This window comes from Culex quinquefasciatus, chromosome 2, assembly GCF_015732765.1.
Source record: "Culex quinquefasciatus strain JHB chromosome 2, VPISU_Cqui_1.0_pri_paternal, whole genome shotgun sequence".
Classification (NCBI taxonomy): domain Eukaryota; kingdom Metazoa; phylum Arthropoda; class Insecta; order Diptera; family Culicidae; genus Culex; species Culex quinquefasciatus.
In genome coordinates, this window is record NC_051862.1 from 55086054 (window position 1) to 55102658 (window position 16605).

Here is a 16605-nt window from a genome sequence, read left to right on the forward strand (position 1 = left end):
AACTCGGTCAAAGATTTTTTGTCCATTCTGGAAATTTGTGAAAAGTTGGCATTTGATGTCCCCTAAAACATATATAAAAAAAAAGTGAATCATCATTTTTATTACCGTGTGTCATTTTTTTTCAGTGTAGTCCTTATGCATACCTACAACTTTACCTAAGACTTGGTGATCAAAAAATACATTAAAAGATACAGATTTTTTTTTATTTTCATGCTGCCAAATTTTTAATGAAAAATTATATGGACAAACAAATGATGTAATATAGCTTCTTTGGGAATACCGAAGGCACAAAAAAAGATTTAGCCGGTCTAAAAAATACAAAAAAAAATCGAATGACCGAAATCTCGGAGAATTGCTCTAATGTGTTTTTTTATGTTTATGGAACGTTTTGTTTTTTAACTCCAATTATTTGTTAAAAGTAATTCTAATATGCATGATCAGATATTTTTCAATTAGATTATTAGATTTTAAATTAGATTATTTTTTTTCTGTAAGTTTTTTGATTCTGTAAGTTTTTTGAAAACTTTTTCCTACTCTTGTCTATTCGATAGTTATAAGTAATTATTTTTCGATTGAATTACGATGTAAAACACAGCTGAAAGGAACACCAAAACTCTGTTGTGTACCTAAATGAACTCATTGTAACTTGATTATTCACAAATAAAACCGAATTCAATTGAAAAAAAAAATAGATTATTAGATTTTACTTAAGATACATTTTGTACAAAACCATGTAAAAACTGTTTATTGGACCTTTTAAATTCTTAATCGACGTATTTGGGGCCAATTTAACTATAAGGTCTAGGCTTTTCTTCATTTGATAAAAAGAAAACTTGTTTACTTTACTCCTATTTTTACTTGTTTAATCTTTTCTCCTACCACCTTCTTTATCCTGCAAACAATTCCTAAAACTAATGTCATCTGCGAGAGGGGAATCTGTTTGCTAACGGTTTTATTTTGTGATGCCATTCAAGAGGTGACAAACGAAACCGGAAAGCTAGCAGGCAAAGCTAAGAAACCATTGGAAATGTCTTGCTCCTGGTTGCAGGATTTCGACCGAATACAGATTCGAGACGAATGGTGAAAGCCATTATTTGTTCTGGAACAACCACATACCCAAATAAATATATAAAAGTTACAGTGCTGGTCAAAATTTTGGTTTTGAAATTGAAATTTTAATTTTCTGTTCTGCAATGTATTGTTTTATTTACAGACAATTTTGTCTTAAAAATAAATTATGAAAAATCTCATACAGTTTACACATTTTTAACCCTACTGCTTCTTCCATTGGTAAGAACAAACGTTTGTCGCTTGCTTTGATAGAAACTCGCTCGGTCAACATCCATGGATTCGAATCCGCTCCCAAATACTCACACAAAATCGTGTCGTCCCTTTGAATAATAAACATCGCACACACACAAACACAAGGCAACAAACACGTACTATACGAGCACCAATATGGCACACAATTGAGACGTAGAATGGTTCGTGGAAACGTCAAAGTGATGAGTTTGCTTTCCACGAAAATCTCTCAACCAATAAAGAAACCCACCAGCTGGGGCGAAGAGATTAAAAGGAAGATTCTCTGCAAAATGAAACTTTAGAAATGAATTTGAAAAATTATTTGAGTAATCATTTTTTTTGATTTGCCAAAATTAAAAGATATAAAAAATACAATGTATTTGATAAAATCAATAGTTGCTTGAGGGAGAGTAAAAAAAGATTAGTGAGTGTATCAATGTAAAAAGAATAACAGAAGAACCTAAGAGGAGTGTGCATATAAGCACGCTGGAGAGCTTTCATGGTTGGGTGGGTCAGTTGTTGGATGCGTTCCAGGAAGAGGATAAAAAGACCAGCTTCATGTATCTATTGCGGAAATCGAGCTGTACGATTCGTTGTATCATGTTTTGATTTCAACGCGCCACTTATTGTAAAAAGACTTGTTGCATTTGTGATTTCAAGTAATTTTTATGAAGAATGATCAATTAAGGCTTTCAAGCAGAATGGTTTTAAGGTGAAACGGGACGACGGTTCTTGGACAACTTCTGTTGAACTAAGATTAATTTCTGAACTCGACAGAATTTGCGACAGCGTCTGCGAAAAACAGGACTTCGGAAGTAACGCCGTTTTTTAAAGGTGCCTAAAAAAACTCGAGTTGTGGTTTTAATATGGCGTTGCCTTCCCGTATCACCTTAAAGATAGCTGATTTTTTCTTTGAATTTTGTTTCATAAAAATTTTCTGAGGGCTACCAGATTCTTTCAATCTTCATAATGTATAAATAAAACGAGAAATTTTATAATTTTTAAACAAACCTTGAACATTCTACGAACAAGGTATTACATTTTTCACAACGTTCTGCATATAAATGATTCGCTTCGTTCCGTTCTCTTGGTTTCTGCAAAGCTTCTTAAGTTTCCACACGTCGACACCAAACATCTTATGCTGGTTGGACGCTGCTACAGTTTGGTTGAGGGTAGTTTTGTATGCATGTAAATTGTTGTCACCGCCCACCAGTTGTTTTCGTTTGAGCCATTATTTCAAAATATATCGTGCTTGTTTGTTATTTTTTGCAGTAAATTTTATGTATGTGATATGTTGTGCTTAGTGAATAATTGCATATTTAAACAAATGTGGGAGCCGAAAAATGTATCTCCTACTCAATTTTTTAACCATGGACAACCACATACAATTTGATATTATTACATTCCCATGAATTGAAAGGACATGTACCCCGATAACATGCAAACAATCATCCTCGACGTACTCCCAGGAACCCATTCATCATCGATGTGCTACACGAACTGCCATTTCGGGGCATACTCGGGGGACCATTTCGCAACCCAGCTAAATGGGTCAACTCGAGTCGATTGTTTTCCCCGTCGAATAATATGTTATTCAGAGCCGAGTCCGGGATGTGCCCTCTCGGGGTCATAAATAAATCGCTTTATGTCAATAATAAGCCGCTCGGTAGTGGAGAAATGGACCAGCTTGCTGACAATATTTAAGTTTCTTGTTCTTTGAAAATCCCACCTTCCCTCGAAGGAATCTAAGAAGCAAATAAAACATGTCACCGTTATTGACCTTTTTCGAGTTTTGCTACTCGGAGAGTGTCCTGGGATGTTTGGATAGGGTCGTCGATGACGACGACGACGACGTGTGTCCAGTCTATTTGGGCAATTCGGTCAGATTTTGTCTTTGCTGGACCCTTCCCGGCGGAGACGACGATGGTGATACACCGGAATGATTTATAGACATTCCAGCCAAATGACCTCTGGCATGCCAATGATGTGAGGCGTACTTTTGGTGCTACCTTCCAGTTTGGGCTGCATAATCGAGAGTATCTGCTTCTAAGCGTTATGAGTCTGTAATGTTTACCTTCATCTCGTGACCTTATCGAAAAATGGAACTGAAATTATTACATGACACCTTGAACGTAGATACAAGCTATAGTATGTCTATAAAGGTCATCGAGTAATTCTTACGTTTTTGCAAATCGACATTTCTTCGTATTTTTTTATTTGTATGAGATTTTGTCCACGCATGTCCATTTTTAATCATTAGTTTTTCCTATTTTTCCATACAAGGCTCTTCACAACTTTGCGAAATGGTCATAACAAATGGGCATGTGGATATTTGAAAATCGCAAAAGGAATTTTGCGTCTTCGGCAAAGTTGTAGGTTTTAATTAAGGCTTTTCAGAAAAAGCTAGGTACCTGGAAAGAATTTTAGATAATTTCAAACTCCAGATCCAGAAACTTACACGGACGCCCAAACCTACAGGAAAATCTGTATCTGAGCAAGTTAAAACAACTTTATGAAGGAAAAGCAACCCTGCAAAAAAAAAAAAAAAAAATCAGAAGAGCAGAACTGCTGGTTGCGATATCTCGGAAACTATTGATTCCATTTTTAAAATGAAACTTTTCATTAAAAATTAATAAAAGATTTTGAAAATCAAACCAAGCAGTTGAAAATGTCCAAAATAAGTGTTTGTAGTCCTTTCAAATGGTTACTAACGGACCTCTAGCTTGTTACGCCGGTAGATCTACAGGTCATAACTCAAGGGAGTCCTTGGTCTATCCAGGCCATACTAATATAATTCACTGAGGCTATGCGGGTATTGTCCGGGGTCAAACACTTCCGACCTCTTGCTTGGTCATACCTCAAGATAAACTTTGGAGGACCGGTCTTAACTCGAAGGAGTTCATGGGTGATTCAGAATATTGTTTAAATTTTAACAACCATGCATTGAAGCCAACCATACTCACTGAATCCGTCTAGATAGGGTCAGTTGCAGGGGCGCCGACTCTGGGGGGGCACGGTATTTTTTGCCCCCCCCTAAAATTTGGCTGGGGGGCACCCCATACATTGTGCCCCCCCAGAAATTTTGGAAGAAAAATATTCTTATATCAAATATAAAAAAAATCACAGAAATAATTGAAAATAATATCTAAAACTTAAATGGAACATTGTTTGTACACACGGATAGAATTCTTGTAAGCGAATCCGTAAAATAGTTCAAAAACATTTGTTGTTACTGAAATCGCTGAAAGTTTTTGAACAAAATCGTTTACAATTTTCTGGATTTAGATGCACTGTGCTCTCTAGGGCAAATCAGTAAGCTTAGTACAAGAGCACAGAGTCATCGGTAAATGATTTGAGAGATGTCGTCAACATAGATTTAACGGATTTGCTCATAAGATTTCTATCTGTGCATGTTGTTTCAAAAACAAAACCAATGTACTTTTTCCATAGCACTTCATCTACAATCAAACTTACGCAAACTCTTGAGAAAACAATCATCATGTTTTCAAACGCAACATTCAGCGATTTGCCATTGTAGATCAGGATTTAGCGAAAATAAACTGAAACACTTTTCAAAATGGTCATTTGTTGACTGCTTTACATTTACAAAAATGCTGATAAATTCGATAATTTGAACGATTTGAAAAGATTTCAAATACATTTGTTAACCGCTAACCGTTCTATACCAATTTTAGCCGAAAAATACAATTGTTTCAAAAAAGTAATTTTTTGAAAACTAGCGCACCGCTTTACTGAGAAACAGACAAATTAAAACCAAATCTGAGACAATTTCACATTATAATCTTAAAAAACACAAGTGTATCGCCTTCTGCCATTAATGTTCGATTTAAAAAAAAATAAAAAGGCTGTAGAAATTTTAACTGCACCCTCAAAAAATATGCCGAAAAAAGACAGGAAATCAGCATTATTGAGTATTGGGATTCCATTTTAAACGTCAAATTCTTAAATTCTTAAATTCTTAAATTCTTAAATTCTTAAATTCTTAAATTCTTAAATTCTTAAATTCTTAAATTCTTAAATTCTTAAATTCTTAAATTCTTAAATTCTTAAATTCTTAAATTCTTAAATTCTTAAATTCTTAAATTCTTAAATTCTTAAATTCTTAAATTCTTAAATTCTTAAATTCTTAAATTCTTAAATTCTTAAATTCTTAAATTCTTAAATTCTTAAATTCTTAAATTCTTAAATTCTTAAATTCTTAAATTCTTAAATTCTTAAATTCTTAAATTCTTAAATTCTTAAATTCTTAAATTCTTAAATTCTTAAATTCTTAAATTCTTAAATTCTTAAATTCTTAAATTCTTAAATTCTTAAATTCTTAAATTCTTAAATTCTTAAATTCTTAAATTCTTAAATTCTTAAATTCTTAAATTCTTAAATTCTTAAATTCTTAAATTCTTAAATTCTTAAATTCTTAAATTCTTAAATTCTTAAATTCTTAAATTCTTAAATTCTTAAATTCTTAAATTCTTAAATTCTTAAATTCTTAAATTCTTAAATTCTTAAATTCTTAAATTCTTAAATTCTTAAATTCTTAAATTCTTAAATTCTTAAATTCTTAAATTCTTAAATTCTTAAATTCTTAAATTCTTAAATTCTTAAATTCTTAAATTCTTAAATTCTTAAATTCTTAAATTCTTAAATTCTTAAATTCTTAAATTCTTAAATTCTTAAATTCTTAAATTCTTAAATTCTTAAATTCTTAAATTCTTAAATTCTTAAATTCTTAAATTCTTAAATTCTTAAATTCTTAAATTCTTAAATTCTTAAATTCTTAAATTCTTAAATTCTTAAATTCTTAAATTCTTAAATTCTTAAATTCTTAAATTCTTAAATTCTTAAATTCTTAAATTCTTAAATTCTTAAATTCTTAAATTCTTAAATTCTTAAATTCTTAAATTCTTAAATTCTTAAATTCTTAAATTCTTAAATTCTTAAATTCTTAAATTCTTAAATTCTTAAATTCTTAAATTCTTAAATTCTTAAATTCTTAAATTCTTAAATTCTTAAATTCTTAAATTCTTAAATTCTTAAATTCTTAAATTCTTAAATTCTTAAATTCTTAAATTCTTAAATTCTTAAATTCTTAAATTCTTAAATTCTTAAATTCTTAAATTCTTAAATTCTTAAATTCTTAAATTCTTAAATTCTTAAATTCTTAAATTCTTAAATTCTTAAATTCTTAAATTCTTAAATTCTTAAATTCTTAAATTCTTAAATTCTTAAATTCTTAAATTCTTAAATTCTTAAATTCTTAAATTCTTAAATTCTTAAATTCTTAAATTCTTAAATTCTTAAATTCTTAAATTCTTAAATTCTTAAATTCTTAAATTCTTAAATTCTTAAATTCTTAAATTCTTAAATTCTTAAATTCTTAAATTCTGATGTATCATAATTTTGAAATTATCGATTTTTTAAACATTGAATTTTATTGTTATTCCTGAGTTCCTGATTGTTTAAATTTCTGAATTTTTGCTTTTGATTTCTTAACATTTTCAAGCCATGAGTTTTTTTTTTACCTTAGAATTTTTAATTCTTTTAATTTTTTTTTATTTTGGAATATTGAATTTTGTGTATCTGTTATTTTTTTCAAAATTGCAGATTTATAAAAATGGATGTTTTTTAAATGTGTATTTGTATTTTTAAATTTATGATGTTCTAGATGATGTTTTATTTTTTTGCTTTCTACTTTTATTTTTATTTTTTGAATATTTGTATTGTTGAATTTTTAATTATCTGATTATTTTTATTATTGACTGTTACTTCTAGAAAATAAGTGAGAATATGCCAATGAGAAGGAATTTGCCCTCCAAACATATAAAAATTTCCCCCCAATTAACATTCTCAATCACGATAATTTAGAAATCTATTTCTAAAAAAAAATGGATTCCGGATAAAAAAAATCGTATCACATCGTAATATTTTTTTTAAAATTCGTGATATACAAGACACTTTAACATCTAATCGCCACTCTTACCTATCTATTTCGGAAAACAACCGTGCCCCCCCAACATTTTGGACTAGTCGGCGCCCCTGGTCAGTTGTCTTAATTTTGAATCCTTGATATGTTTCTTTGGTAAGTCTCTCACTCAAAATTCTTGGATGTGTCGGATAATCTCGAACATCCCAAATACAAGCCGTCGAGCAGTTTTTGACAGTTCGCTCCATAAGAAGAAAAGCAAAAACTGCTTGACAGCGAGTACTCCAATGTTTTTTAAAAAACTTTCCAAAAAATAAGTAAAAATATCCTAATTTAAGTCATAGTCAGTGTTGTAAATGAGTGATTCGATGATCACTGCACCAAAACATCAGTGAGTATAGCGACCGTCACAATTAGGTTTTACAGCGTGACGTCACGAGCGCACACGCACACACATTTTTGCTAAGACACACGTGCAAAAAATGTAAACAGTGCAGCCAAGCTGTCAAATTTCTAACCTAAAAACCGAGTCGGCGTAAAACCTAATAGGCTAGTCCATTTTGATACCCACTTACAAAACTCATAAACGAATCGAAAGTAGGATGCCACAACTAAAGCCTGCAAAACCAACGAACAAACCAGTCAAACAACGGATTTCTGTAAAACGGCCCCCAAAGTTGGACTTCTATGCAACGACTCGGCTCGGGCACACACGAGCACAAATACAACACACATCTACATACACACACATATCCATCACTCCCATCAAATGCATGTCGCACTTTGTAAAGTTTGTGTGTGTGTTCGCTGCGGATGTTCTTTCTCTGTTGTCTTTGCAGTCGCACACACCCACACACACTAACCGAAGGGAAAGTTTGTGCCAGCGTCGAAACTTTGTTTGAAAAACAAGGTCCCTTCTTCAGCTGGGCTTCGGATCTGTGTGTGTGTGTGCGCGCTGACAGTGACGGACCTCTGTGACACACGTGGAAGGGGTGGGGACGACACAGGAAATGTGTGACAGTTTTACATCTGAAGTGACATTTGCGAGATTGAAATGTTTGCTGCGGCAGAAAATAGCAGGCGGCGTTCTTGGGAAACTTAACGGCTTTCGAGTGAGCTTATGTTGATTATTGAGCTTGGTGATTTGCGAGGGGCGCGTGTGTGATTAGGACATTTTCTTGGAAGCAGACTTGTTTGGGCTTCATGTTTGGCTTTGGGCTTTTTTGTTATCAAATTTCCATTAGAAGATTCTTTTTTACAAAGGTTCATTTTGCAGTTCCTGTATTTCTTTTTACTTTTAAGTTATTCTGCTGTTTTGTTTTTCTTTACAGTTCCTTTATCTAATTTTAACTTTTAGTTGTTGTTCTGTTGTTTTTTTGTTACACTCAAACCCCGATGGTTGGACACCAACTGTTGACACCCCCTTTTACACGGAGTTCACAAACACTATCAAACGTTTGTTCTGATAGTGTGCGTGAGCACCGTGTAAAAAGTGACAGTTCGTCACTTTTTAGTTTGATTTTGACCAACCAACGGGGTACAAACTTAAAAAGAGATTGCAAAAGGGATTTGTCAGCCGGCATCACTATCGTCTGTCAAACTCTGAACGAATTTCATCAATTTATTCATAAATATTTTCCTTTTTCCCATTTGCAGTGATGAGAACACGGCGGTCAATCACTCGGGCGCGATAGCGCAACTGACCAACGCCGAACCGGACGGCTGGCGGCGACCCCGGAGCGAGTCGTCGGCGGACGCCGAGAGCGTGTACATGACCAACGCGGTCATCTCGGACTCGGGCTATGGCCACGGGATGCTGTCCCGGCGGTCCAGCGTAAGTTATTTAGCGTTATTTCAGCAGTACGGGGAGAGTTTTCAAAACCATTTCGTTCCAGATCGGCACCAACGGACTGCCGAAGAAGCCGGCCACCTTTTTCGGCGGCATCAAGGAGTGGTGCATCGCGTGGTGGCACTCGGGCCGGGACGACGCCGACGAGTACGCGTACGACGCCGAGGAGCCTTCGGATCTTGGGTATGCAACACCTGTATCCATAGAAACTCCCTTACCAAGCTCAGTTACCAGGTAGACCACCCACGTGCCCATCCTCCAGCGGGACGGGAACGAAATCTCTTGCTTCTTATATCTTGATATGGATTTATTAGCTGTGTTAGAATCGATGATCGGTGTGTCGGTTTGTACGCGTGGTTCAAGGCTTTCCAACGAGGGCTGAGGGTGGCCAGTCGTCGCCATTTCAATCTTATTTCACCATTAATTTTTGCCAAGCTATGTTACACCCAGAACTGGGCATTGGTATATGAGAGGATTGGTAGTAAAATGGCACTGTGAACGGACGGGGAGGATTAATCCCGAAATTACCGAGAGTACTTTACTGGTGGGTTCATTTTCCAAAAAAAAATCACCCTTCAAAAATAAGTTTTGATGCTGAGACTTGAACCCGAGACCTTTGGCATATTGATCTGCGCCTTTTTCGTTTCGGCCACCACGGTTCAGTGATTAAGTGGCGGTCAATTATTCATAAAAGCCATTCTATGGATTGAACTGTTTTAATGAACTAATGAACACGATTTTTTGTTGTTGTAGCGTGAGAGGTCTTTACTTTCTCCAAATAGTACTTTCCTCTCGTTTCTTTTTGAAAGGACTATCCGCATGGACTTTAACTTTGGGTGTACCAACTTCATTTTGTGCAGCTGTTACAATCTGGACCACCCCTTTTTTGGCTTAGGTTGTTGCCGTATTTTTCGTGAATGTTGTGAAAACCCTCTATTTTTAAATTGAGACCATGCGGATAGTTCTTTCGAAAAGAAACGAGAGGAAAGTACTATTTGGCGAGATTAAAGACCTCTCGCACTATCGTGTTCATTCGTTCATTAAAATAGTTCATCCCATTGAGTGGCTTATATGGACAAATGACCGCCACGTAATCACCGTGCCGTGGTGGCCGAAATGGCAAAAGCGCAGAACAATATTTCGAAGGTCTCGGGTTCGAGTCGACACTTTTGAACACTTTTTGATTTTTTTTTTGGAAAATGAATCCACGAGCAAAGTACTCTCGGTAATTTCGGGATTTATCTTCTCCATCCGTTCACAGTGCACCGAACCATGATCTTTACCCTTTTGGATACCGATGCCCAATTCTGGGTGAAGAGCCCCACGAAATTTGAAGTTGATCAGAAAATGTTGATTTTAATTTTGCACATTTTTGTGTATGATTAAGGTGGAATGACTTTTATGCATTTGTTAACAATTACAAATAAACCTTTGTTCACGCGAAGCAGCTACGCTTTGTAATTGTTCGATTTAATTATTAAAAAAAAAACAATACTTTTATTTTAAAACTGGTGAACTTTTCTCGCTTCTTAGAGAACATCCCTTATTTTATGATATTTCTTACAAAATAGAAAAGAAATTTTTTTTGAATTTCACTTTCAATGAGTGCTATGTTAAAGTCATATGAACATGATAAACATATGAATTATTTCATCGTTGATCATGACCGATAAGTTTTTAAATTAAAATTTATGTTGTTGCTTTATTTCCATCATGTTTAATATTCAACTTAAAACAAAGCTTCATAATTGCTGTTTGTTAAGCCAAAATATTCTGTATTCCAGCATAGTGCGTTTCCACAAAAAAATCATAAAAGCACTTCTAATCACTTTCATGGAGACGCGAGAAGCTTCAACACTCAAACCTCCATGGCTATAAAAAAATCGAGCAGTGCAGTGCACAGTGGGAAAAATCGAGGCAAAACCCGGACTTATCTGATGCCTGTCATCTAGAATTTTCAACCAAGACTTTTCTGATGTGATGTGATGGTGAGAACCCGCAAAATATACCTGAAACTCATTTCGATGGTGAAGAGAAGAGAGACGAAAAAGTTATGTCAAAACATTGAACATTTCTGCAATATATTTACTACTATAGTAGTTGTTCGGTAACTGGGCTGAGAACGTAGCCCAGTCACCGAATGTTGCTCGTTAACTGGGCTAAACAAAAAATTACGCGGGGACCACCGATGCATAATATTTTCCAGATGAAATTTAAAAATAACAGTTACTCAAATTTATTAACAATGCCTACTTTTCATACTTCTTAATTTTAACTTGAAATTAAACAAAAGTTTGAAAAAAGTTTTTTTATTTATTGAATATGATTTTTTGCATCCATTAACCCCTCGGTCATTTTGGTTTGTTTTGGTTTTTTGACGTTTGTCTGCTTTTTAACTGGGCTACGGCCCAGTTATCGAGCGCCCAGTTAAAAAGCAGCCCAGTTAAACAACGCCCAGTTACCGATCAACTACTGTAATACAAATACAAACAGCAAAAACAGGGCAAATCGGCCTTAAACGGTCCTTTTCCGCGGATTTTCACCATTACCAATCGATTCCTCGGAATTATTCAATTAAATAAAGACTTGGTTGAAAGTTGTAATTAACCAGCATCAATTAGGTCCGTTTTTTGCCTCGATTTTTCCAAATGTGCAGTGTTGTGTTCGTTTTGTGTAGCATTTTCTTTTTATTAAATACACATTCATATATAACATATCTCATATGGGTAATTCTCTACACCCAAAACTGGCAGCGCTAGTCCGAGAGAATGATGGTCTCGATTCGAGAGAATAGTGGTACCATTCACGGACGCAGAGAACACAGCTCGAGATGGGCGATAGAACTATTCTCTCGAGGTTCATTTGCAAAAAAAGTTCATCCGTCAAACAAAAAACCAAAAGTGTCGACAACGGGAATCGAACCAGAGACCTTTGACAAACCAATCCAAAGACTTAGCTGCCTCGGCCACCACAGCTTGGTGACCATGGAGAAGTCAGAAGTCGATGTATGACACTTGTTGTAGATTTATTGATTCAACTAACGAATGAACTCATTTGTTATGATGGTGTGAGTTGGTACCATTATTCTATCGATTTTGGCACTGAGCCCTCAATAAATTTTGAGAGAACGATTATCTCGACTCTGAATTTTGGGTGTACTACTAATACTACACCCAGAACTGAGCACCGGCATACGAGAGGATAAAGAGCTCGATTCGATAGTAAAATGGTACTGTGTGCGGTCGGAGAGGATAAATCCCGAAACTAGCGTGAGTACTTTACTCATGGTTCATTTTACAAAAAAGTTCATCTATCAAAAAAAAAGTACCGGTATCGAGACTCGAACCCCAGACCTTCGGCATATTGAACCGTGTCTTTGCCGTATGGGCCACCATGGTTCGATGACTAAGTGGCGGTCGTTTGTCCATATAAGCCACTCAAAGGATGAACTGTTCCAATGAACGAATGAACACGCGAGAGGACTATACTCTCGCAATATAGCACTTTCCTCACGTTTCTTTTCGTGAGGACTATCCCCTCGTTCTTTAACTTTGGGTGTAATAAAAACAGCAAAAACAGGGCAAATCGGCCTTAAACGGGCCTTTTCCGCGGATTTTCACCATTACCAATCGATTCCTCGGAATTGTTCAATTAAATAAAGACTTGGTTGAAAATTCTAATTAACCAGCATAAATTAGGTCCGTTTTTGTGCAGTGTTTTGTTCGTTTTGTGTAGCATTTTGTTTTTATTAAATACACATTCAAATATATCATATCTCATATTAGAAATTTTCTACTAATGGCCTTAGAAACTTACCTAAAAAATCTAAAATTTGATTTGAGTCAAAATTAAAAAAATATGGTATTAATTAAAAATTAGTCCAGATATTTTCAAAAGGATTGTAAGTTGTAATCTTTTCATGTTAAGTTGAGATAAATTTTCCTAACACTAGACTGCATCTTATTCGAGAGTCAAAACGCGTTGGGAAGCCTTGCCACGTTTAGCGCGCGCGTACTCAGTTGGTGGACTGTGCTTCTGTTCAAAAATTATCTTTCGTTCCACACAATGTGCTTTATTTCAAATTTGGTTCGATGTTTTCGTAGCAAATCACTGTGTGTGTTTATTAATTGGGCAAGCAAGTAGCTGTGGTGGGTTCTTTGAAGCGTTGATTGCTAACGATTTTCCGTTCCCCTTCTTCAGATGCACATCGCTGAACGTGATCCGCGATCCGTACGGGACGGGGACGGGGGGTCGGGGCAACGTGGTCAGCATGATCCCGGACATTTCGCCGACGCCGATGCGGCCCACGCTGCCCCCGATGTCCCACCACCTGCAGGACATGCATGGACCAAGAGACTCGCGCTCACTTCCAAACAGCAACCGGCTCGGCTCGCGTTCCGTCAGCCAGGATTCGGTTTACACGATTTTGATCAGGTTACCGCCCGAGGGTGGATCCGGGGACGAGCGGGCGCCCTCGATCAAGATGATTCAGGACGACGTGCCGATGTCGATGACGGTTCCTCCGAGGCGGCCACTTCCGACGCGGGACTCGGACTACATCATTCCGGTGGGTCGACGACAGTCGACGGCCACCACGGACATTCGGCTTCCCCTTACGACCAAGATCATTCCGAAGCCGCTGTCCAAGGCGCAGCAGATCCACCAAGCGAACATGCTTCAGACGGCTCGGCAAGTCAAAAAGAAGAAAAAGTCCCAGGAAAAGCGCCAGGAGACAAAGGCGGCCAAAACTCTGTCGGCGATCCTACTCAGCTTCATCATCACTTGGACGCCGTACAACATCCTGGTGCTGCTCAAGCCCCTGACTGCCTGCACCGGTTGCATCCCCCAGGAGCTGTGGGACTTTTTCTACGCGTTGTGCTACATCAACTCCACCATCAACCCGGTCTGCTATGCACTGTGTAACGCGTCCTTCCGGCGGACGTACGTGCGCATCCTGACGTGCAAGTGGCACACCCGGAACCGGGAAGCGATGACACGGGGCGTTTATAATTAAGTTAGAACGAAAGAGCTCGGCTTGGCCATGACTGGTTCGAAGGGAGGAGAGAGGGGGATTGATAGGCGATATTTTTCCCACTAAATCCCCGGCAGTGGAATTTTTCAAATGACAAAACGCGAAAGCATCTGGTGGTGCGGCGGTTTAAATATCCCACAGAGCCAGAGTCAGCTTATGATGACACACGTGACGTTGTGAAAGCTTCATTGATGGATGGGTTAGGATGAATGGATTTGGATAGTATCGATGGGGTTGCATTGTGTGTAACTGGGAGCCATTAATTAGGCCAACCAAAACGCTTGAGGGGTGGTAGAGTCTAGCGCAGCGTGGAAAAAGGCGCCCTCTGGCTGGGTTGCACTTATCAATGAAAAGTGACGTAAAATAATTATTATACTGTGGGATTTTGATTTTGGGCGGTTCAATGGTGGGTGGAACCTTTCGATTACTTTTCACAATTGAAAACAAAAACTTCTTTTGATTTTTGATTTTTATAATACCAATTGTTAACCAAGAAATCAAGACAAGTAGTTAATTAAATAATTCAAATAGCCAAGATCATACAGCCAATCACACATAGCAAAGTTCTATCAGGCATCCAATTTGCCTGCCAGGTAACAAAGAAACAATTTAAGTCCATCCAACTCGTTTCACCACATCCCACACATGTGAAAAAAAACTATGAAGAAATTTTCCAACATTCCATCGCAAAATTTCGCTCCAGGAATGAACAAAACGAATCCCACCCAGAACAAACGGGTTGAAGTCGAAGAAAGATATTCTTCTGTAGAGCAGATAAAGCCCTTCCAGTGGATGTAATAAGGTGGAAGAAACATAAAATACAGCTCTTTTCCATTTAGCTTTCATCACCTGAGGCCGAAACGAAACGAAGCGATGTTGAATTCCAAGTCCTCCAGCCGAATCCTGCTCGCCTCAAGGCTCATGTGGATTTGCTTCTCTGTATGAGCTTCCTTTAGGCGACGAAGTAAAACAGTGTTCCTGGGAAAGCATCCATTCGTAGATAAAAACTTTTCCACAAATTCCAACAAAAAAAAAAACCCTTGTTAGCCGCGAGGGCCCCTCCTGAGGCGAGAGTTCCGATTACTTTCCCTTGAGACGTCGTCAAGAGCCAACTTCCAAATTGAACACACTGCACTGGAAAGTGTGCTCGAAAGCGTGAAATAGTTTTTCTTTGTGAGGCGAGAATGGAGAATCGTATTCGAACTTTCCACCCTTTTCTAGGCCATCAGGCAACAATCCCGTCCATTCTTCCCGGTTAGCCATGTGTGAACGGGCAGAACTTGCGATTCGCCCCCGGAGAAATCTGACCAAAGGCGTTCGCGCCAGTCAAGTGATTCAACGTCATTTCCCTTCCCGACACTCTCGGAGTTGGTGAAAAGGCGGAAATTCATTTCTGCTTGAGAGCAATTCTCTACGAAATCGGTCTTTTTTCTTCAATTTTAATTTTTGTATTTTTTAATCCGACTGAAACTTTTTTGGTGCCTTCGGTATGCCCAAAGAAGCCATTTTGCATCATTAGTTTGTCCATATAATTTTCCATACAAATTTGGCAGCTGTCCATACAAAAATGATGTATGAAAATTCAAAAATCTGTATCTTTTGAAGGAATTTTTGATCGATTTGGTGTCTTCGGCAAAGTTGTAGGTATGGATACGGACTACACTGGAAAAAATAATACACGGTAAAAAAATTTGGTGATTTTTTATTTAACTTTATCACTAAAACTTGATTTACAAAAAACACTATTTTTATTTTTTTATTTTTGATATGTTTTAGAGGACATAAAATGCCAACTTTTCAGAAATTTCAGGTTGTGCAAAATCATTGACCGAGTTATGAATTTTTAATCAATACTGATTTTTTCAAAAAATCGAAATTTTGGTCGTAAAATTTTTCAACTTCATTTTTCGATGTAAAATCAAATTTGCAATCAAAAAGTACTTTAGTGAAATTTTGATGAAGTGCACCGTTTTCAAGTTATAGCCATATTTAAGTGACTTTTTTGAAAATAGTCGCAGTTTTTCATTTTTAAAATTAGTGCACATGTTTGCCCAGTTTTGAAAAAAATATTTTTGAAAAGCTGAGAAAATTCTCTATATTTTGCTTATTCGGACTTTGTTGATACGACCTTTAGTTGCTGAGATATTGCAATGCAAAGGTTTAAAAACAGGAAAATTGATGTTTTCTAAGTTTCACCCAGACAACCCACCATTTTCTATCGTCAATATCTCAGCAACTAATGGTCCGATTTTCAATGTTAATATATGAAACATTTGTGAAATTTTCCGATCTTTTCGAAAAAAAATATTTTCAAAATTTTCAAATCAAGACTAACATTTCAAAAAGGCCAAACATTCAATATTACGCCCTTTTAAAATGTTAGTCTTGATTTGAAAATTTTGAAAATATTTTTTTCGAAAAGATCGGAAAATTTCACAAATGTTTCATATATTAACATTGAAAATCGGACCATTAGTTGCT

General features: G+C 36.3%; 1 protein-coding gene across 2 annotated transcripts in view; it reads left to right on the forward strand.

Annotated features, from left to right (window-relative positions):
- The window catches only part of LOC6040287 (muscarinic acetylcholine receptor DM1), a 205593-nt gene extending 189957 nt beyond the window's left edge, over nucleotides 1-15636 (forward strand). Inside the window, exons 4-6 of one of the 2 annotated variants that reach the window (XM_038255988.1) lie at nucleotides 8900-9077; nucleotides 9139-9326; nucleotides 13293-15636. In XM_038255988.1, coding sequence (XP_038111916.1) covers nucleotides 8900-9077; nucleotides 9139-9326; nucleotides 13293-14106 — 1180 coding nt within the window. In that variant the 3' untranslated portion in view covers nucleotides 14107-15636. The remainder of the gene's footprint in view (nucleotides 1-8899; nucleotides 9078-9138; nucleotides 9327-13292) is intronic. The other variant, XM_038255989.1, reaches the window with a different exon arrangement.
- The last annotated feature ends 969 nt before the right edge of the window (nucleotides 15637-16605 follow it).